This window comes from Tursiops truncatus, chromosome 10 (genome assembly GCF_011762595.2).
Source record: "Tursiops truncatus isolate mTurTru1 chromosome 10, mTurTru1.mat.Y, whole genome shotgun sequence".
Classification (NCBI taxonomy): Eukaryota; Metazoa; Chordata; class Mammalia; order Artiodactyla; family Delphinidae; genus Tursiops; species Tursiops truncatus.
Genome location: NC_047043.1, coordinates 100,552,039 through 100,573,686, shown reverse-complemented (window position 1 = coordinate 100,573,686; position 21,648 = coordinate 100,552,039). Strand labels below are relative to the sequence as shown.

At 63.7% G+C, this 21,648-nt stretch overlaps 1 protein-coding gene and 1 long non-coding RNA gene across 5 annotated transcripts in view; both read right to left on the bottom strand.

Moving 5' to 3' along the window:
- The window catches only part of IQSEC1 (IQ motif and Sec7 domain ArfGEF 1), a 112,782-nt gene that overhangs the window by 5,013 nt on the left and 86,121 nt on the right, over positions 1–21,648 (bottom strand). For 3 of the 4 annotated variants that reach the window (XM_033865514.2, XM_033865516.2, XM_033865515.2), the window contains exons 4-13: positions 19,161–19,322; positions 17,237–17,359; positions 15,641–15,807; positions 11,562–11,701; positions 11,107–11,136; positions 9,995–10,120; positions 9,094–9,193; positions 6,695–6,856; positions 5,687–5,863; positions 318–367 (exon numbers count right to left, since the gene is read on the bottom strand). In XM_033865514.2, coding sequence (XP_033721405.1) covers positions 318–367; positions 5,687–5,863; positions 6,695–6,856; positions 9,094–9,193; positions 9,995–10,120; positions 11,107–11,136; positions 11,562–11,701; positions 15,641–15,807; positions 17,237–17,359; positions 19,161–19,322 — 1,237 coding nt within the window. The remainder of the gene's footprint in view (positions 1–317; positions 368–5,686; positions 5,864–6,694; positions 6,857–9,093; positions 9,194–9,994; positions 10,121–11,106; positions 11,137–11,561; positions 11,702–15,640; positions 15,808–17,236; positions 17,360–19,160; positions 19,323–21,648) is intronic. The other variant, XM_033865517.2, reaches the window with a different exon arrangement.
- On the bottom strand, positions 1,794–5,680 carry LOC141275711 (uncharacterized). Its single transcript, XR_012323938.1, has 2 exons — positions 3,444–5,680; positions 1,794–3,171 (listed from the first exon to the last, which is right to left on the bottom strand). It is a non-coding gene; the product is annotated as an uncharacterized lncRNA (long non-coding RNA).

The window sequence follows — 21,648 nt, the reverse complement described above, 5'->3', positions numbered from 1 at the left end:
AACCCGACAGCGAGGGGGCGGGGGAGGGTGCCCGGCGGCCGCCGCCTCCGGCCCAGGATGAGTGGGAAGCCGGGGTGTTAACCATGCTCGGGACCGCGGGGATGGGTTAGGCGGAGACTAAACCACAACATCCAGACCCACCCCCTCCGTTGCAGCGCAAACAAGCGGTGAGGGGCATGGGAACGCCAGGCGGGCGGCATGCGCGGACGAGGCAGGCGGGGGGTCTGAGCCTCTGTGCAGAAGGGGAGGAGGAGCAAAACAAAAAGACACCAGGAGGCGACACACGACAGCCAGCTGGACGGGGGCTTCCGACTTACTTCCACATTGCTCTCTAGCGATCCCGCACTGCTGCGACGCCCTCGCTTCCCTGCCCAGAACATGCAATACCACAGGTTAGACGCGACACGGGGCGGGGCGCTGCCGCCGGATGGCCCGGGGGAGCCGGTGGCAGGGCAGTAATGAGTTAACAAGACAATGGGGTTCTTAAAAAGCCAAAAAAAAAAAAAAATCTTTTTCAACCAGCCCAACTTTAACCCCCTCTCCGGGACCGGGAGCCTGGGGGGAGGGGCCTCCGGGGGGCTGGGGTGGGCACACAGGCCCGGCTCACCCCGAGCTCCAGGGGGCCTCAGCCGCAAGGGCAGCTCCTCCCACAGCTAAGACGAGCTAAGCGTGGTCCTGCCCGGCCTGACCTTCGGTGGATTTCACATACGTATGTACGGACATACGCACGCACACGCACACACATCTGCCTCCCCGGCTGCTGGTGGGCCTGACGGTTAGGAGACTAAACTCCACATCCTCTTTCTCCTGGTGGAGCAGAGGGGCCGTACCCTGGGGCCGTGTTTGGTTTGTGCAGTGTCTGGCCAGGGACAGGGACGCTGGGACTTCCTCCCAGCCCAGGGCCTGGAGTGCTCTGTGGGCACGGCCCACTGGGACGCCACACGCGTTCTCCAGTCGTGAGCCCTCACTGCCAACGCCTCTGTGTCCCCCGCACATGGCACGTAGCAGGCACGCAACCTGTGTTGGCTGTGCCAGAGGAGACTGAGTCTTCCTCTTGGTTCTGGACGTCCAGCGCCCGCCCTGGCCCCTGCAGGTCCCCCGGACGACTTCTCCAGGCATTTCTGCAGGACACCGAGGCTGAGGCAGAGAAGGGGCTCCAAGACGTTCTTCCAGCTTCCACCTGTGCAGGCCTGGCCAAGCCCCACAGTGCAGGACAGGTGTCCCTCTGTCCACACCAGGAGGAGACGGAAGCTCTGGCCGATGGACTGACCGGCTCAGTCCCCACAGTGAGCATGTGCACACCGTGTCTGCCCGTCCACCTGAGGCGGGAAATCTTGGCCACGCTGCCTTCTGAGCTGGACCCGGGCTGGACCCAGAAGCCTGGAAGATGGAAGTTGCTGCCTCGCGCCGCCCTGTGGCCCACATCCCGGGCCCACGCTGGGTGCAGAGGGTGTGTCTGGATCCTTCTGGCCTCATGGTGGCAGCTGCGCGTGCCTGGGACAGGCCCTCGGGCCTGGGCTCACGACGGCAGGCTCAGGGGAGCTCCGGTGACTTTGCCTTGCCTGCTGACCCCCAAACCTGAGTTCCAGCTGGGAGCCTGGGGTCCACTGAAGGCCGTGCTGGACCCCGGCCTCAGAGCCCACTCGGAACTGCGCCACATGGCGGATGAGGTTGCTGAAGACCACGGACCACCGGGCGGGAACTGGCCCTCGTTCCCAGCTGAAAATGACCCTTCCCTTCCTCCTCTTTCCGCCGGTATGAGAAGAGGGGTGACCTTTCCTTCCTGCCTTCGGTCCCAACACGGTGGCCCGGGGACATGGAACAGAATTAGAGTCCAGCCTCCAGAAGGGGTGCTCTGCAGCTGGAGGGGTGACCCTACCTGGCACGCCGTCCACTCTTTGCCTCAGTTTCCACATCTGTCCACTAGGCATGGCGCCCACTCCCTGGGATGGCTATGCTCAGACCTCTGCTGTCCTTGGGGTGCCTCAATCTGCACTCTAGCCCCTATAAGGCTGGGGACACGCCTCTGACTAAGGACCAGGGACAGAGAGGGAAGACAGAGGCCCCGCCGGGCTAGCAGCGCGCTCCAGCCGGCCTCCTTCTCCCAACAGGACTGGGCCAGGCCCGGGGCTGCGGGCTGCGGCTTCATATGCTGCCCCCGCTGGAGCTGAACAGGCCCCCCCCCCCCCCGCCCATGTGGGCCAAGACTCAGGAGAGCTCTAACTTGGATGTCTTGGAGTGATTCTGAGTTTCTCAGACTTCACCTTTTCAACTTCTCAACTCAGCAGGAGATATGGGATGTCCCCGCAGGAGTCCTGCCCACGGCAGACGCACGTGTGGGTGTTTGCACACCTGCATACCACCTACTGACGGAGGAGGAGCCGGGCCAGCTGCTCCCACTCACGTATCCCCACCACTCCTTCCTTGCCTGCCCTGTTTGGGGGTCCCCCCCAACCATCTCCGGATCCTGCACAAGCCTCAGGTGAGCCCTGCCCCAGCTGGCGCCTCTCGAGGGCCAGAGCAGGCCCTGCCAGCCCGGCCACGGACAGCTTGGGAGCCACATCCAGACGGGGCGCCCAGTGCGGCTCTTCCCAGCATTCCTGGCTTCTCAGCGTTGGGACAGCAGGCAGACAGGGCTCTGCCCGAGGCCTCGCACCACGGCCCTAGCAACGCTGAGGGTGACAACAGCCAGCACGCGGGCCGGGCCCCACCCCCAACGCTCTGTGGGTATTGACTCTCACAGATTCTGGAGGGCAGCGCTAGTCCCACCTGCATCTGGGGAACCCAGGCCCAGAGGTGTAACTCGACCAGGGCCCGGAGCCAAAGACCCCGGAATCGGTGTGCTGCGCGGCCCTCTGATGGGCTCTGCTTGGGCCCCGAGCGTGGCCCCCACCCCAGGAGAGGCAGCCGCTGGCCCACTGGCTGCTACACGTGTGGAGCGCCCATCGTGGGACAGCAGGGGCTGCTTTGGAAACTGGCCGCCAGGAGCCGCCAGCTCTTCCCCAACAGGTGCAGGACGTGGCAGTCTTCCAGTTGTGACCCGGGTAACGAAAGCAGACCCCGCGGGCCCGGGAGATGTCCTCTCCGTGGGGACTGGTGTTGGGCAGCTCGGCTGGCGAGGGGCTGGGGGCCTCGGGGTCCGTGGACAGTGTCCACTGTGACTTGACAGATCTGCGGCAGGAGCTAAGACTCAGTAGTTGCACCTGTGTCAGAGGTCCTTGTGGGTCCTTGATCTCAGGCTGGCAGGGCTCTGGTGCCACTGAGGCAAGCAGGGGGCCCAGCTGAAGGAAGACCACATGGAGACAGGGGGCGAGGCCTCGCAGCTCAGCAGGGGGGCCGGGCTGGGGGCCAGGCACCACCCCCCCACCTCTAGGAAAGTCTGCCGCCCCTCTCTTCCTGGGCCGTCAAACCACGACTGCCTCCCAGATCCCAGAGGCTCGTACCGGGCCGAGGGCACATCCCCGGGTGCTGTCTCCTGGATGGATGTGTGGTCGCAGGTCTGGGGCAGCTGCTCTGGGAGCGATGACAAGCCAGCTGCTGGGCGTCACTGGCCCTGAGCCTCACCTCTTCCCGACAAGCCCATCTCGGCCGGCGCACGGCGGGTGCGGGAGAGCTTCGCCCCGACCCAGTCCAGCACATAGGGGCATGTCTCCGGCATGTTCCGGCAGGCAGCTGGCATTGGCCCGCCTTCCTCTGGAGGTCGCAGGGGGGCTGTCCCAGCCTGGGGCTTTGGCGGTCATCGGGGCTCAAACACCCACCTTACCGCCCCTCTCACCTCTGGTGCAGGGGGCGCTTTCCCGGGGATTCTCTTCACGGTGCTTTAGGACCTGAGAGGACTCGCTGCCTGGAGTCCTTCTCGGCTCAGAATCCCCAAACAAAAATGGCAACGGTAACGATAAACAGAAATCAGCCAGACCTCGGAGCTCCGCCCTTCACATGGCCATGCACCCGGGCACGCGGCTCTGTCTGGCCCCTAAGCAGAGAGTGGACGGCTGAGGCCCTGGAGTGGCTGCGCTGAGGCCATTGCTACCCGAGGGGGCTGGGCAGGACCCAGAGAGGCCAGAACCTGCCCCACTGCACAAACTCAAACACAGGCCCTGGGCCCCCAGCCTGCAGAGGCCCCGAGCAGTCTGGTTACGATTAGCTGGGTGTAACAAGCCACGGGGAAAACCAGTGGTTCTCAACCACGGCAATTCTGCCAACCAGGGGTGGTATTTCTCCCCCAGAGGGCACCTGGCAATTTGGGGGGACATTACTGGTTGTCATGACTGGGGGGTGTTACTGGCATCTAGTGGGCAGAGGCCAGGGACGCTGCTAAGCGTCCTGCACAGAGCAGTCCCCACGGCCAGGAATGATCTGGCCCAAGATGTCAGCAGAGCCGGGGTTGAGAAGCCCTGCTTGACTCTCACGCTGGCCATGCAATTCGGATTTTCACTATGGAAGAAAAAAATGACAAGACAGAAACAAAGAAAAAAATCCAACTCAAAAAAAAAAAGAAAAAGAATTCTGGGAAATGAATAAGCTGAAGGGAAGGATGGGGTCATCAGCAGCTTCTCTACGGGGCCCAGAGCTGGTCAAGCGGTGATGCCTGAGGCCGGGGGCGTGGGCGAGGCCCTGGTGGGGAGGGGTCCGCTGGGCCCTGGAGAGGAGGAGGCCGGTCTCAGCCTGAGAGGGTCTTCGCCAGCTGAGCCGCGGTTACGTCAGGCTCCTGCGGCTGGGACAGCTGGGGCCTCGGGGTGGGAGCCTGGGGTCCTGGCACAGCCACGTGCCCCCGTGTCCGGCCCCCTCCGCTCCGCCGCAGCCCCTGAGCTTCCTCATGGGAGAAGCTGCCTGGCTAGATACGCCTAGTGGGGGGCTGAAGAGCCACCGGCGTGCATCCCCTCACCCCGTGGCTCCTGGCTCCTCCGACCGACGGCGCTGGCAGGCAAAGCAGGCTGCAGCAGCGCTCCCCTCCCGCCCCCAGCCGAGGTCAGGCAGGGCCGCCAGCAGAAGCTCCCTGCTCACTGATGCTCCACGCACGGCCCCGCCCCAGGAAACCTGGGCAGCTCGAGGGGTGCTGCTTGCTTGCACGCACGCTAAGAGGCTGGCAGCGAATCAGACACACACAGAAACAAAGAAACAACGAGAATCACGTTTCCGCCAGGGCTTTCCCCTGATGTCCCAGGGCCAGGCGTGGCCGCGTCTCTGGCCTGGACGGAGGCCTGGGTTTCCCAGGAAGGGAGACCTCTGTGGGGAAAGCAAGACCTGGGACAGTGGGAGACGGGGTCCCAGACACAGCAGCAAGGGCTTCACTCCATCTCATTCACCAGCGTGAAGCACAGGGACGGGGCAGCACAGAGTGCGGGGGACACACCCATCAGCGGGGCCCGACTCACTCTGCGCGAGAGCAAACTTCAGAAAACAAATAAGAGAGTAGGATAAATAAGCAAGGGAGACCAGGGCTAACCTCCGGCTGTCCTGCCTGTGACCATTCGGCCCCGTTCCCTTTGGCCTTTGGGGGACACCCTCTCCGCGTGGCCACATGCTGCTGTGGTTTGGGGACGGCCACCCAAGTGAGCTCCGTCCGAGCCCCTCCACTGTCCGAGCCTCCAACACAGCCCCTTCCGGCCGACGCAAGCCCCGCCGGCCACGGGCGGCCGAGTCCCGCGTGCGCTGGGTAGGGGGCGGCCCTGGGCCCGGCTCTTACCCGCTTCTGAGAGGTCGCGCAGGGAGCTGCTGAGGGCGCTGCGCTTGAGGCCCTCGCCGCTGGCATAGCTGTCATCCAGGCAGGCCCGACTCAGTGTCCCGCCGCCCGGCTCCTTTTTGAGGCTGGAGCACTGGGACATGCTGGGCCGCACGACGCCCTTCTGCTTCTCGAGCTCCGCTGGAACAGAGCCCGAGGGGCCCAGTGAGGGGAGGATGGCCCCCAGCCAAGGGTGGCTTGGAGAGGGCAAGGGGCTGGGTCCCCCCCAGGGCAACGCGACGACTTGGGGGGCCCTCTGCTCAGGGTGGCACCGGGCTGAGCCGCCACCTCCTTCCAGGGGGCAAGTGAGGGGCAAGGTCGTCTGGGAAAGGGCAGGAGCGACGGCACCTGTGACCAAAGGGGCTGAAAGGAGACCCCGGAAAGGAGGCTGGAGAGGCCAGAGGGCCCGAGGTCTGCAGGAAGGTCAGTCACTTTCCTAGGAGGTGGATTCGCCCGCGTCTGGAGAGGAGTTAACCCGGCCTGGCTGTGGATGGAGGCCAGGGGTGGGGGCACCCATGTACCTCCAGGAATGAGGCTTAGAGCCAGGAGAAGCGGGGGTACCATCGGCTTTAATGAAAACCAGGGCATGACCCTAGCCCTGACCCCTCCGGGTGGTCGGGTGCAGAAGACACAAATACCAACCATGCTCAAGTGCAAAGGGCTCAGGTCCAGGGCTCTGGACACGGGGTGACCATGGCTCCGAGAAGCCCCCCCTCAGGGCACACGATGTAGTTCCCCGGGCAGGACAGGCCTGGGCCTTGGAAGCCCGGCTCCCACCCAGAGACCCCTGCCCACCCCTCCTTCCTCTGTGCCGCCTCCCGTGACCTGGGCAGGTGGGCTGCCTGGTCACGTGGCCGTCTCACCTCTGGGCTTACAGAGTCACTGCAACCTGGCCTCTCACCACTGTCTTGGCCCCCAGATGGGAGGCCACGCCTGCACCCTGCAGGCCCCCGCCGGGCACCCGTGACTTACTCTCTATCCTGTGCTTTTCCATCTCCTGCACCTCCGCGATGGACTCCCGCAGGTCATCAGTGAATTTCTTCCGGTCTTGAGGATTGGGAGCGTTAAAGTTTATTAGCACTTTGATGTCTGCTCCGGGGACGGCAGATGTGAGCCGGATGCCGTTGGGGTAGTCTGCAGAAGAGGAGGAGAGCGCGGGCCTCAGGGCGGGCCCTGCCACCTCCCTTCTGGCTGGCAAAGGACCAGCGGGTCTCCATGCAGCCGGGGTGTGGGAGCACGCTGAGGCCAGGCTCCCAGAGGACGCATCCCTCCAGGGAGGAGAGGCTTCACGGTGCAGCCTGGAGGGACCACCAGGCAGTCAGTCTCTGCCTCCTGACCTGGGTCTGTGTTTGCTCCGTGTTCAAGTCGAGGGCAGATCCGACTGACCTGAGGCAAAGCCAGGGCCCTCGTTCTTCCCCGCCGGAAGGGCGTGGAGCCTGGACTCTTTAGGTCAGGATCCTTGGTCACTCGGCCAGGCGCCGAGCCTGGGAGGAGGGGAAGGTGGTGTCCCAGCTGGGGGACAGTCTTATCCAGTCACTTCGGACTCTTCTGTCCTCTCCCCACTGGTCTCCAGGCCACCAGCTCCCTTGGGGTACACTGTGGGCACCCCACACCCAACAGAGCCTTCTGCTCAGACCTGCCCGGTGCCTCCTCCGTGCTCTCGGGGTCTCTGGGGCTTTGGCATGCCGGCAGCCTCTCTCCTCAGTGGGAATCGAGCATCCACCACTGAGTGCATGAAGGTTCTTCGCCCAAACACCAATCCCACCACGGTTCAGACCCGGGTCAGGGCGGGGACCTCAAACGCCTAGAGGCCTGTGTGGGTTTCCTCAATGCAGGAAGCGGGCAGGGTAAGACTGCGGCTGCTGACTCTGTGGAGGGTGTGCAGCCCGCTACTGCCCGCCATCCGCCCAAACCTAGCTTTACAAGAAGAGCCACGGATACCTGAGCCTTATGGGAAGATGTTAGTATGAGCTCAACGAATTTAAAATAAAGTTCAAATATAACATAACTGCGCTGCGACCGACCAGGGGCTGCCAGCTTGAGACCCCGGGTGTGAGGCATGTCCTACAGAAGGTCGGGGTCGGCTCTCACTAGCACTGCCTCCAGGGCTGAGGGCTGAGCCCTGGGAGCCTGAAAGCGGTCTGGGCGCGGCCTCTGCAAAGGACTCAGTGTGCCCGGGCCGCTGCTGAGTGGTCACTACCACCGCCACCCCTTCCAGGAGGGGCCTGCCGGCCAGGACAGTGCACATGGCACCAGCCCCCCCGGTGCTGCCTGGGAGAAACCAAGGCAAGGCCGGCCTTCCGGCCTGGGGTGGAGTGATGGCGGGGCCTGCATCCTGAGCTCCTCATGGGCATGTGAGAAAAGAGGAGGAGCTGGCAGGTCCAGAGAAGTTTAGCACAGAGAAGCCCTCAGGCCCTGTGTTCTGGGATGGCCCAGCCACGGGTCCCTGGCACCTTTCAACCTGCAGAGGCAAGGCGGACGGGACAGGACCGCGGGACCTTGCTGCTGGACACGCCCCAACGCTCCATTGTGGCGGCCCTTCCCTTGGCTCCTCCGGAACATGGGGGGCAGCAGGACGCCCCCCACCCCACCCCAGGAGCACTGGCTCAGCCTGCAGCTCGAGGTCCTCCGACAGGGAGGGGACAGAGAGGGAGAGAGGAAGAGGGAAGGGCGTGGGTGGCGGGAAGGAACAAGCCCGAAAGGACCCGTCAGCGGGGTTGCAGGGGTGGCCAGCTCCCCGCTCCAGGATCCCCAGGCCCAGGACCCACTCACACGCAAAGGCCTGAACAAGCACCGCCCCTGGGCCACGGGCTGTCCTGGCCTTTATGTGAACGGCCTCATCTCATCCTGAGGCAGGCACTACCATCACCCCATCGATGGACCAAGGGAACCGGGCTGGAGAGGTCCAACAGCCAGAACACATGGCGCTGAAACCTGAGCGGATGGACCGCGGCTCTGCTCGTGACCTCTGCCTGCAGTGTCTCTGGCACGACCCTCACCTGATTGTTTGGCCATATCTATATATCACTTGTGCCATTCACTCGATGTTTTCCTATCAACATTTTATCACTCTGCACTAAATTTAAAAATCTTATCACCTTCAAGAAGTAACGGTAAAAGTAAACCCGATGAGTCCTACATACAATGATACTGAATTCTCCCTGGTTACCCCCAGCCGGCAACCTGCCCTCTGTTGGGAAAGTGGGAATTAGAACACCGGAGAGGCCACCCTGGGGTCGTCCCTGATGGAGCCAGGAGGAAGAAGAGGGGACGGCGGAGGAGAGCTTCCTCGCTACACGGATGGACCAAGTGAGGCCACCTCCTGCCACGGGGTGCAGACCATGTGCGGACGGGCCCAGGGACTCACTCACACTGGTTCTCGAAGAGTAGGACCTGCATGCCGTACAGGGAGAAGGACTGTCGGAAGCTGTACGTCACAGAGTTCTTCTTCTTCTGGAAGATCTTGGTGACCTGGGGGCAGCCAGAGACAGAGGCTGAGCCACTGGGCCCGCGCGGCCGGGAGCAGCCCTGGGCGCTCAGGACTCTAAGTGGACCCTCAGTTCGAGTTCTCCTGTGTGAGGACCCTCCTGCGGTTCCAAGGTCAGGAGGCCCGCGGGGCGGGGGAGGGCCGATACAGGGACGGACACTCACGCCCGACATCCCCATGCACAGCCCAAAGGCACCGTGAAACCCTCTGAGAGATGAGTTCTACAGAGAAGGGCACTGAGGCCAGAGGTCTGAAACGATCTGCTCAAGGTCAGGAACTCTGAAAGGACTTGAACCCACACGTCTAGATTCCAGCCTCAGGAACCCGAGAAGAGCAGCTGGTCCTCAATCAGGTGGGGAAAGGGGATAGGGTCTCGGGCAAGAAGGGGGCCTGCAGGAGGCAAGAGCTCCAAAGGGCAGGCCCCCTGCTCCCTGCGGGAACATCTACATCAGTGCTACCTGTTTTGGGGCAAGAGCTCCACTTCCCTGTGGGGAGCCCACCTCTGCCATGTTCAGCCCATTAGTCCTGGGGCTGAGACCCAGGCCAGCGGGACAGCACCGCCCCCGCCTGGCCCCAGGGGCGGGCTTGGGCAGCAGCGAGACCTCTGCTCAGTCCCGGGAAGAGGATTCCCCCGCGGCCGAGGGGACAGGATTAGGCCCGGACCTGCGGAGGCTGACTCCCCCTTCCTGGATGAGCCTGCCTGAGGTGGGAGCCCAGGCAGCCGCCACTGGGCGCAGCCGTTCTGGGGTCTGCACACCAGCCCCTCACCCGTGGGGCCCACGTACCACCAGGAGGTCATTGAACAGGAAGATCTCTCGCTGGTGCAGCCCAAGCTTCTGGGGCTTATTTGGGTCTGGAACCTCGAAGAGCCGGCAGTAGCAGACCAGGCGCCGGTGTGGCAGCGAGAGCACCTGTGTGGAGGGGCGGCGTCAGCTCCACACACCCGCGGGGACGAGGGACCCCCCCACCCTGCCTTCCCTCGGGCCTCCGGAGGCCCCTGCTCCAGGGAGACCGCCTTCCGACTCCTCTCAGCACTGGGCTCGTGGAGCCCCCGCCACGAGCCACGCGTGTCTTCTGAGCCCCCAAAGCACCTGTCATGTGCGCCCCGAGCCACACACATAGGAGGCTGCAGAGCCTGGGCTTCCCCGCCCCCAGGCCCTCCCTCCTGAAGGCTCTCAGCCCCGACAGCTGGGTCTGGAGGAGCCCTGCAGGGTCCCGAGCTGGCAGTCACCACCTCGAGGGGCTGGTCCCTGCCCTCTGCACAGGCGGCCATGGGCACACATGGCCCTACATGGGGCTGCTCTCCAGGCCCGAGCTCAGCGACCCACAGATGAGAGGGAGGGGACGCGGGCCCAGCCTGGTGCCCTCAGGGGGCAGCGCTGTCAGTAGCAGAGTGTGAGTGAGAAAGGAGGGCAGGACGCAGGGCTGGGGAGGTGGGCGAGAGCAGGTCACGGGCATGCCAGGGGTCTCAGGCCTTCTGCAGGGGCAGCTGACCCCGCTGCCAGGGTGGGGTAAGGAGCAGACCACATGACGGCCAGCAGGCACACTACTGCCAGCCCTGGCGGCGAAAGGGACCCGAGAGGCACAGCGTGGGCTGCGTGGGGAGGGGGAGGCCTCAACGCCACACCAAGGTCATCTGTTCAGGTACAGGGTCTCGGGGCCGAGGGACAAGCGGGATCTCTGAGCTCAACCAGACAAGACGGGAGGGGACCACCTGCTCCGGGCCTGACAGCACAACCCTCCCGCGTGCTCTCAGAGATCTGAGGTGGAGATAACTGTGAAAATCAAATTTCTTATGGCTCCGGAAATTAACTCATGCAGCCAGAACTGTGGGTCTGGGAGCCGCGAGCTGCGGGGGAGTGGGGATCACGGAAGGCGGAAGCCGAGGGGAACTCACACAGCCGAGCCCGTGGTGCAGGGATCCAATCTACAGGGGAAGCAGTGAACAAACAAGAAGAGATGTTAATGTTCCAAATACACATCTGGGCCCTGACAGAGACTCCGGGGTGACACCCCACCCACAGCGCCCCCCAGGGCGCCCCCAGCGGGCTCTGACGGGGAGCCCAGGCTGCCAGGGAGCCACTGCACAGCCCCGGCCATCGGTTTATTAAGAGCCTCAGATTCTCATCAAAGGGGACCCAGAGAGAAGGGCTGTGACTCCCTTAAAAAGCCCCAAACCTGACATAATCCACCAACCCCACCTGGAAGGGAACAGGTTCCAAAGGCACTGTGGCTACTGGCCAAAGCCGAGCCAGCAGGGCAGCCTGGGGTCGCGGGGCGGGTGGGTCTTGGGCACCCCGGGCCTCACGCGGCGCCCCCCCCCCGCCCCCAGTGGGGACGGAGACCACCTACCGGCTTCTTCCCCACGATGAGCTTCTCCACCTTCTGCACCTGCGACACGTGGTCCTCGTTGGTCTCCAGCTCCCGCTTCCGGATCCGCTCGTAGATCCCGATCAGCATCTCCCGGGGGATGTCCTCCCCATCGTCCACGCCTGGTAGGGGACAGCGGCAGGGCTCACCCCAAGGCACCGGCTTCTAAACCAAATCCGGACAGCGGTCCCCCTGCCACTCCCCAGCTGAACCAAAGGCCTCCAGACCCACCGCAGCCGGCCCTGCCCGTCCACCACACGTGTGCTTGGAGCCCCCGCACCAGGGACCAGGCTGGCACTGCCCCCGGATGAGTGTGCAGGGGCCTGTGCCACCTTGCAGCCACGCCCAGGGGGCTCAGCACACACGGCCCCGCTCAATCCCGGCCGCCGCCCCGTGGGGCGGTCACCACGGTCCCCATTGCACCGACGGGCTGGCGGGGGCCTGGGGATGGGGCTGCCCGGCCCGCATCCTCACTTTGCCCCTTGTCGGCCTGAGTCATGGTCTCTCTGAGCTACGAGTCCTCTCCTCAGTGACACAGGTCACCAAGAGCACGGTGACTTTACAGGGACCAGGGCGGCTCACGGGGTCACCCTCACACCCCTGACACGAGAGCTCAGGGGATCTGAGTGGCTGCTGTCCCAGTTCTGGGACTTGAAGCCGGGTCTCTCTGACAACAAGCTTGCGCCCTTTCTGCTGCACGGCCCCCAAAGTGCTGTCAGGAAGTCCCAGCCCCACTCACGACAGAGACGCGAAGCTCCCCGCCCCCCGCCCTCTGGTACCGCTGCTGGAGGTACGTGGGGCAGTGGGACGGCTCAAGCCCTCTGGTGGGCTGTCCGGCACCACCTGCCAGTCAGAAATTCAAACACCCTCGGGCCCACTGAATGGCTCTGGGGGATTGGTCCTGTGGGGTGTGACATTCAACGCAGCCCTGCTTCCAAATCGCACAAAACGGGAGCTAACCCATTTGCACACTCACAGGGGGCCGGCTAAGCGGTCCGCATACGAGGACTCCTGGGACAGGGATTACTGTACGCCCGCAGGAACGAGGAAGGCCACGGCAAGCCTTGGCAACAGCCCTTAGGTTTACCGAACCAAAGAGTGAGGCGCCGAGCGGAAGAGGGTCAAACCAGCCGTGCACCTTTGTACCGGCTCCCACGAGAAGCTCCGCGTGGCACAGCAGGGACTCAAAGCCGATGACCTCCAGGGATGGGAAGGGCCCTGCGGTGCACCTTTTATGCTTTCTGGCTTTTTTCTAATTAGCTATTTTTTCAGAGCAGTTTTAAGGTCATAGCGAAATTCAGGGGAAAGCACAGAGAGCTCCCATATACCCCCAGCTCCCCGCCAATCAGCACCCCGACCAGAACGCCGCCTTCGTTACAACTGAAGGACCTACCCAGTCACCAGAGCCCACGGTTCACACGAGGGTTCACTCTTGGTGTCATCCACCCTGTGGGTCTGGACATATGGACGAGGCCATGTGCCTGCCATTATAATACCGTACAGAATTTTCACTGCCCTAAAACCCGCTCTGTGCTTCTCCTTTTCATCCCTCCCCCACGACCACCGGCAACCACTGGTCTCCTGACTGTCTCCACAGCTTCGCCTCCTGCAGAATGTGGCGCAGCTGGAATCAGATTGCAGGCTTTCAGATAGGTTGTTTTCACTCAGCGATGTTCCTTTAAGGTTCCCCCGTGTTTTTTCACGACTTGGTAGCTCATTTCTTTTCAGTGCTGAATAATATCCCACTGTCTGGACGGACCAAGGTTTATCCATTCATCTACGGAAGGACAGCTTGGTTGCGTCCTAGTTTTGGTGAATACGAATAAAGCTGCTATAAACCCCGTGTGCAGATTTCTGTGTGGACGTAAGTTTTCAGCTCATTTGGGTAAATTCCAAGGAGGGCAACTGCTGGGTCATGTTACTTCCTGGTTTTTGAACTATGTGAGGATAAGACCCATTCAAAATATACATTTAAAAAATCTGAAGGCAAATAGCAATAAAAGCAAAACATCGCTTGTCTGGCTTCCAGGTTCCTCCCCTGCCTATCCCTGAACTCCCGGAGGCCCCCCTGCTGCTGGACCCGCTGGGCATACTGAGCGATTCCAGAGAAAATGTGTGTCCGGCGCATGTTGGGGCAGGGGGGCACTCTCTAAAAAGAACAAGCTGGGACATGTGCTCAGCGCAGAGTGCCGACCTGGCTTTGGGAGGCCAGCGTCCTGCCTCCTCTGACACACACTTGCTGTGTGACCTTGGGCAATTCCCCGCCCTCTCTGAACCTTCTGAAGCTCAAGGAAGATGGGGCAGAGAACGCTAGAGTCCCTGGCTTAAAGAAAACAGGTGATTGGTGGCAACAGCCCAGGCTCGCAAGAAAGAATCAGTGGCTTCCTCTCCTGGTTCTGGGGTGCTCAGACCCTGCCCTGGGAACTGGGGTGACAAAGCCCCCCTCCCCCAGACTGCCGGGACGGCGGATGCAAGGATGCGCACAAACCACGAAGCCGCAGATATGAGGGCGGCCGACCAGCAGGTATCTGACCCAGCAGCCCTGTCTTCCCCCGAGCCTCTGTCCACGGGCCTCGTTTCTGTCTCACTTCTCACACAGGAGAGGCCCCAGTTACATGGCTGAGCTGCTAAACCAGAGAAAAAAATCAGAGTCCCTTAAGCTCCCCAGGGTCGCCCACAGCACGCAGCTCACGGCCAGCTTTCCCGGCAGCTACACAGCAACCGCCTGCATCCAGGGCCAGGGGGACGCCGTGGAGACCAGACCTGACCAGGCCCAGCGAGGACAGGGGCTTGAGGTGGCAGAGAGGAGGGGAGGGGCTGCAGCCCCCCGGACCATCAGTGTCCACTGACCGCCCTGCTCCCTCACCTGTTCTGGCGACTGGATCTCTTATCAACGAGGTTCCTAGGAACCACAGCTAAGACCTGCCCCTCCCCGGGGCCTGCGGAGGGCCGCACGGGGAGGGCCCTGAGCCCAGCTCCCTGCGGGACCGCCTGTCAGGGTGGGGCCCACCCCCAGGGAGCGCCAGCACAGACCCTCCGCTCTGGGGGACGCGACGACGGAGCAGTTTTACAGAAATGAAGGACAAAATGAGAAATTTAAACAGCTCGAAAAGTTGGACTTGATTCAGATCAGTTGTTTCCCTTTTATAAAATTATGATGCCATTTCTAAAGGGACTTCAGTCCCTTACAGCTGTTTCCCAAGGACAGGGACAGTCCCCCAGCCCGGGACTCCACGGACAGGAGGGACCTGCCAGCAGAAAACATGGAGACAGCCGTGCCCTTTTCCATCCCTCTCCTGCCTGGCGACACAGGAGGAAGTCTCCGTCTGGCTGCCCAGCCCCTGGTCACCTGCCCCACGTGGGCCCACCTGTCAGGGAGGAGAGGGCAGCCTCGGGCCCTGGGCCCAGCCAGGAACAGCCTGGCTGGAACCCACAGTGGTTTTGCCTTTTCACGGCACTCGTTTTCGTAAATGATGCCCATGTGTGACAAATGCTACTGGTTTCCCGCTTACACTGATGACGTAAAGTTCATTTTAAAAATACATACGTTTCATAAGAAGACAAAAACAAAAAGACAAGTCTGTTCCAAGAGGACCACTGAGAGAGGGGTATGGTGGGCGATGCTGTGTGGGCAGCAGTGATGGGGGCAGGACAGTGCCAGCCCCCGCCCGGCCCCCATCCCGTCCCCACCCACCGTGCTCGGAGGCCCCGGGGTGCCCAGCACCCAGCTTGTGGTCCATCTTCCCTCTGCCCCTGCAACCAGGCCTGGATCCACCGTGTGCGGCCCGACCCCAGGCGCTGAGCCCAGCTGCGCTCTCAGGCCTCTGCCCTCTGGTGCCCTGGGCCTGCGGAGCCCTGCAGTCCTCTGAGACAACACGCCGCCTCCCCCTCGGAGTGCCCCCGCCACAGCATTCAGAGCCCTCTATGGGAACTTGCACTGCGTGGGCTCCTTCGGGGAGGAGCCCCACCCCTCCCCACGTGAGGCCATGCTGCGGGCACCTCTGTCAGGTGCGTGCTGGTGGGGAGGGGGCGGGCGTCCCACCGCGGACAGGGCAGCTCACCTCGGAGGTTCTTGACGAAGTCCTCTAGCTTCATCTTGCGCTCGGGCTTGACATTGGGGCTGTACATGTCGGTGTTGAGCAGAATGATGGCAAAAGCCAGGATGAAGATGGTGTCTGGGTTCCGGAACTGCCGCACCACCCCGGGGTTGCAGATGCAGTACCGCTGGCTGGGGGAGGACGGGGTGGTGCTTCAGCCAGGGCAGGAAGCCAGTCCGCCCCTCACCCATGAGCGGCCCTAAACAGCTGAAGCTGGTCACTGACCTCGGAGCCTCCGTCTCTGGTACACGGGGATGTCGCCTGTCTGGCAGAGCCGGCCCTGATCGTCCACTCACCACCCCCCCACCATGTGAGTTAAGTCCCACCCGCCCGTAGTTCGGCCGGCATGTGGCTGAGGACCACGTCCCTCGGCCCCCGCGCAGCCACGCGCTAAGTTCCGGCCAATGTGATGTGGGCACCTTCGAGGCTGTGCCTTAAAGGCAGGGGGTGCCCTGCGTGCTCTCTGCCTGCCTGGAACGTGAACGTGATGGGTGTTGAATCTGCTCCTGGGGACCTCAGATGACAGGAGCCCAGGCCTCCTCCACGCCAGCTCAGAGGGCGGCCCACTTCCGGGGCGTTTCAGCCACGGCAGCTGTGGCGGACGTCTTTGTTGCGGCAGCTGAACTAACAGCCTCGCTACAAACTGCCTCACAGAGTCATCTGCTCACGTCCTCACTGCCTTGAATACGCCCCACACCCCACCCCACAGTTCCCTCCACTGGCGACCTTGTGCAGGGGTAGGTGGGTGGGGCAGGGATGGAGAAGAGGAACTGGGTGGGGCACCGTGACCGTGACCGAGGCCCACAACCCGCAGGCAGCAGCCATGGGCGCTTAGATGATGTGGGCTTCAATTTCGTCTTCCCTGTTAAGTGCCGCCCCCTCCAGGAAGCCCTCCTGAATGGAAGTGTCTGAACGCTCCCCTCCCAGGGCCCGGGGTTCCTCCTCCTGCGACCTTGCTCCCCTGTGAACCCACCACCCCTGCTGAGCCCAGAGAGCTGGGTCTCCCACACCCCGCGCAGGGCATGGACTCCCTACGCGGCCAGTGTGCACACCATCCCAGCATGGAAGATGGCGCAAGGACAGCCTGCCTTGACTGCAGGCTCTCTGGGGGACCAGGCGCTGGGCGGAGTGCACCCACACGGCCTGAGTGGTTTAATCCTTCCACCCCCTCCAGGGTAGGTGCGTTCATCAACCCCTCTCTACTGGCAAGGACGTGAGGCATAGAGAGGTTAAGTAACCAGAGCAAGGTCACACAGTGGTGCAGGTGTCAGAACCACGCCCTCTGCGTCACTGAGGGAGCATCTGCCCCTGTGAATGAGCAGACGAGTGATGACACAGATGGACTCACGAACCAGTGGGGACGAGAGGACCACGAAGACGTTCGAGGCCCTGGCTCCAGCACTGAGCCGCACAGCACGTGGCAGAGGAGGGGCTGCCGCCCCCCGCCCCCCCCCGTCCCGATAGCTCATGGCCACCTGACCCTGAAGGGGGGGGTCTGCCCTTGAGCCTTGGTCTTCGAGCGGGGACGCTTTTTCTACCTGACACCTGCCCCACCCCCACCTGAAGGCCTCGATCAGCCGCTCCACCTTCTGGGCCTCCCCCTGGACCCGGATGTGCGCCTGGAACTTCCGGAGAGCCTCGTCCAGCTCCATGGCGGAGAAGTCCATCTCGTCCACCACGCAGCTGAAACGAGAGAAGGCCCCGTCAGTGTCCCCTGCCCACCTTCCCGCCGGCTGCACAGGCAATCACGGCCCGCAGAGGGCAGAGGGAGCACAAGGGGTCAGCGCAGGGAGGCCCGAGAGGGAGGGCGGCCGGAGTGGGCTCCCTCCTCCACAGGAGGAGATGGAGGTCTGGGCACCCACTGGCCCTGCAGCCACCGCGCCCTGGGCCTGCCCCTCACGTCAACGCTTTCCCAGGCATTTCTGCGGGGCCTCTGGAGGGGCTGTGCTGCCCTCACCTGCCGATCCCACAAGGAGGGCAGAGCTGGGGAGGCTGCAGGTCACAGGTACCTCTTATCACAGCCCCGCCCCCAGCACAGCCTGCTCCTGCCTCTGACCATGACCCCGAACAGTAGATGGGTCTGCAACAGGGACCCTCGCCTGACCACCCCCGGTGGGGCTGCAGAGACCCCGGCCGTGGGCCCCCCTCCCCTGGGGCGACACTCTGAGAACTCAAGGCTGTTGGGGCAGGGTGAGGGCAGGGGCCCCGCAGGACAATTCGCTGACCAGCATCCGAGGAGGATGCCTGGGGGGGGTCTCACTGCTTCCTGAGGCCGCTGCTATTTTCTGATCCGAGGAGAACAATGTGCGGATTTCCTACGGACTCACAGCAGCTCGGAGGGGGTGTGGGGGGAGAGCAGCGGTGGCTGCAGGGGAGGGGGCCAGACCACATGGTCTTGGGCCCCATTCACGGAGCAGCTAGCATGCTCTCCTGGGACGTTCCTCCCGGATTTTGAAGGGGGAGGGGCACCAGCCACACTATCAGGGCGGGGCCAGAACAGAAAGGCGGGGCTGGGAGAGAGCAGCCCAGGCGGGACAGACGCCACAGCCGGCCACAGGCCAGGCACCACCAGCGGCTCGCTGCCTCTCCGGTGTGTGTGTCTGTGTGACTGAGTGAACACTAGTGTACATATATGTGTGTGCACGTGGGTGTGTCTGTATGGGGGGGGCACCCAGGCCAGACCCCCCGCCCCTCCCCAAGCCTGGGTCTGCTCACCTGTGAAACAGAGAGGCCAGAGCCCACGCCCCACTCCTCCCAGGGGCGCCCGGAGGTGGCAGGTGTGTGTGGCCAGGCCGCCCTGCCGTTTTTGCTGAGGGTCAGTCTTTACCCTGCTCTGATCCCGTTCCTGGCCCACCGGCTGGGTCACCCATCCCGCCTGCAGTGTCTGGGTCGGCAATGTGCCCACGGCAGGCCTGGAGCTGCTCCCCCAGGTCCCCACAAAGGGGAGCAGGGCACCTGTTCCAAGCCGGCCTCCTGCTGGCCCTGGCTCCTTGTCTGCGGAAGGGGTTATGGACCCCTGACACCCCCGCGGACGAGGTGAGGACACAGCCCGCACGTAGCACCTGCCCAGTGACCACAGGACCCAGGTGTGGTGGCTTTCTACTCGGGACAGTCTGGAGGAGGACCGGGGGTGCAGGGTACGTGCGGGCAGGACTTCTCAAAGCTGTCAGCAGTTCCCAGGGGGCTGGAAACCTGTTCTTCTGCAGGGTTCCAAGTAGCTGAGAGTCTATGGCCGCCAGCCTGGTGGGACCCTCACCCCATCTCCCGCCAGGAGAGGGAGGAGGAGGGGGGCTGAGCTCCCTGGTTCCCCTCCTGCTGCCCCTGCGGGAGGTTGGCCCAGGGGTCGCTGGGCCAGCGGAAGGGGCTGGCCCTGCTGGATGGGGCCAGAGGTGCTGGCAAGGCATCTCCCTGTGTCTGGGAGTCAGAAAGACAAAGGGGAGCGGGGAGCCTGGGGTGTGCGTGGGGCGCCCCCAGCCCCACTCACTCGAGCACGTCGCGGTTGAACTGCTTCTGCCGGTTGCCCAGGAACTCCCCGATCATCTGCCGGCTCAGGCCCTTGCGCTGCAGCAGGAAGTGGGCCACCCCCACCGGCGTGTCGGGCACGAAGCCACGCTCGATGAGGTACTGGACGCCCTTCTCGGGCTTCCTGGGGGACAAGAGATGGGCTCAGCCGGGCGCTCCCACCCCTCCAGCTCCCCCAGCCCTCATCCCCTCCTCCTCCACGGCACCCTGTCCTGCCCCACCCTGAGCCCACAACGCAGGGGAACCGGGATGGCTTGGGCCCTGCAGGAGGGCTGGGCCAGCGCAGGAACACGGAGGGTGCCGGGGGCTGGGGGGGGCACAGAAGGGCCCCACCCCTCCCCGCTCCGTGGTCCCCTCTGTGCCGAGCTTCCAGGCAGGCTGGAGGGCCCCGTCCAGCACACGCTGGCCGCCTGTGGCACATGCTCCGTGCCGTCACCGTCTGAGGACCCTGCACGCCAACTCAGTCCCCACACTACTCCCTGGGGTTGGCATGCTTGTCACCTGTGCTGCCCGACAGCCACGTGACCTTGCTGGGGACTCGAGTGCCCGTGTCGTGAGACTTGTGTGTTAACACAGTCGGGCGCCTGGAACGCTGCACGCAGTAGGTGAGCAACGCCTGGAACGCTGCATGCAGTAGGTGAGCACCGGGAAGGTTTAGGATAAACCTCAACGGACGGCAGAGGACCTGGAGGCGCAGTGCCGGCCCCGCCTGCAGTCAGAGGCCTAAGGCGGGGCTGTGCCGGCCCCACGGGGCTGAGCATCCACCCAGACCAGGAGCCCAGGGGCCGGGGCGCCCTCAGGGGCTGAGCAGTGAGCCAGCAGGTCCCTTCCTCCCGTCGGCCTCGGGGCCTGGTACCGGCTCAGCTGACCTCACAGGGAGGCAGTGGTCGAAAGAGACAGGGCAGGGGGAGGCGCCACTGAACCCTCCCTCTGCACCTGTGACTCTCGGAGGGCGGTATCCTCTGACGAACCCGGAGCCTCGGAGCTGCGGAGCCCTTGGGTATACCCGGCACCCCACGCCTTGCCCCAGTGGTAGAAGTCAGTGTCCTGCTGGCCCCTGGGGGCATGGAGGTGAGGGCCAGGATCTACCTGCCACCACCAGCCGTGCGCTGACAGCGGGTCCCACAGATGCCGTATTTCCACACGCAGGCCAACCTCCAGCCTCAAGATGACCCTGCTATTTTTATCCCAGGTGGCCACACACCCCAACCTTGCGCTCAGAGCTGGGCAGGGAGCGACTGCCAGCCGCCTGGGTCCTGGCACAGAAGTGGTCACCGAGTGGCCCCGTTCCCCCACATCCCCGTTCCTCCCGGCAACCCTGGGGTCTCCAACCAAGAACTGCCCCAGCCCCAGGCCTCTCCAGGCACTGGGCTACTGGTGCTGATGCAGCAACCGGGGGTGGGGTCGGGGTGGGGCGGGTCACGCTTCCTCACCGCCAGCTCCACAGCGGCCCCCGCAGGACCCCAGCCCATACCTGACCGCCCCCCACTTCCACAGTAGCCCACAGATGTGTCTTCTTCGGCCCACACGACGTTAACAGAAAGAATTCCAGTTGGTCGCCAATGTTTAGAAACCGGGAGCTTGGACATAGAACCCGGATTTCCGGCTTCTCTTGAGAAGACAGCGTGGCAGCCCCCGGCCTGGATCCCATGTGAAAGTGACTGGAGAGCCCCCTCGCGGGCGCCCTTGTCACCCACCCGGGCCAGCCTGGCCCACCGAGGCCCTGACACCATGCCTGGTCCAGCCCAGCCTCGTCCTGCCGCCCTGGGGTGGCTGCTCCCCTCTCCACCCCAGCTGCTCCTGCCTGTGTCCACAGGCCAATGGCATGCAGCCTCACAGCTGCCAGGCCCACGCTCAGGGCCCACAGCCTTGTGGGAGGGGCAGGCTGCGCAGGGGCCGTAGGATGAGGACTCCCCACGGCGTAAGTGCCGCATGCCGACTCTGTGCTGGGCGGCACTCTGGATGACAGCGGCGAGCACGGGTGGCCTCGAATGCCTGGCACGGCAGCTGCCACGGCCCAGTCTGAAGGGCAAAGTGGCCGAGCGAGGGTGGGAGGGGTTCCGGCAGGGGAGGCAGAGGCCTTCTCTGAGCAGGTGACACAGTGACAAGGGTGCTCAAGGAGCTTTTTGGTGGAGGCAATGGCGAAGGCAAAGGCCCTGAGGTGGGAGTGGGTTTTGTAGGATCGAGGCCATGAGGCTGCTCCAGGGCTCAGAGTAGGGCCCTGGGGGAGGGGCAGCGGGGTGGACAGGCCGCAGGGGCATCTGGCTCTCCTCTGAGTGGGATGAGAAGCCTGGCATGCTCTGAACAGGGCAGTGGAGGGACCTGGGTCCCCGTTTAAGAAGCTGCCTCTGGCTGTTCTACGGGAGCCCAGGTAGGAGACCCTCGCAGGCACCCCGGCACTGGTGCAGGAGTGGGGGAGGAATGGCGGGCTCAGGACACCGTCTGGGGGC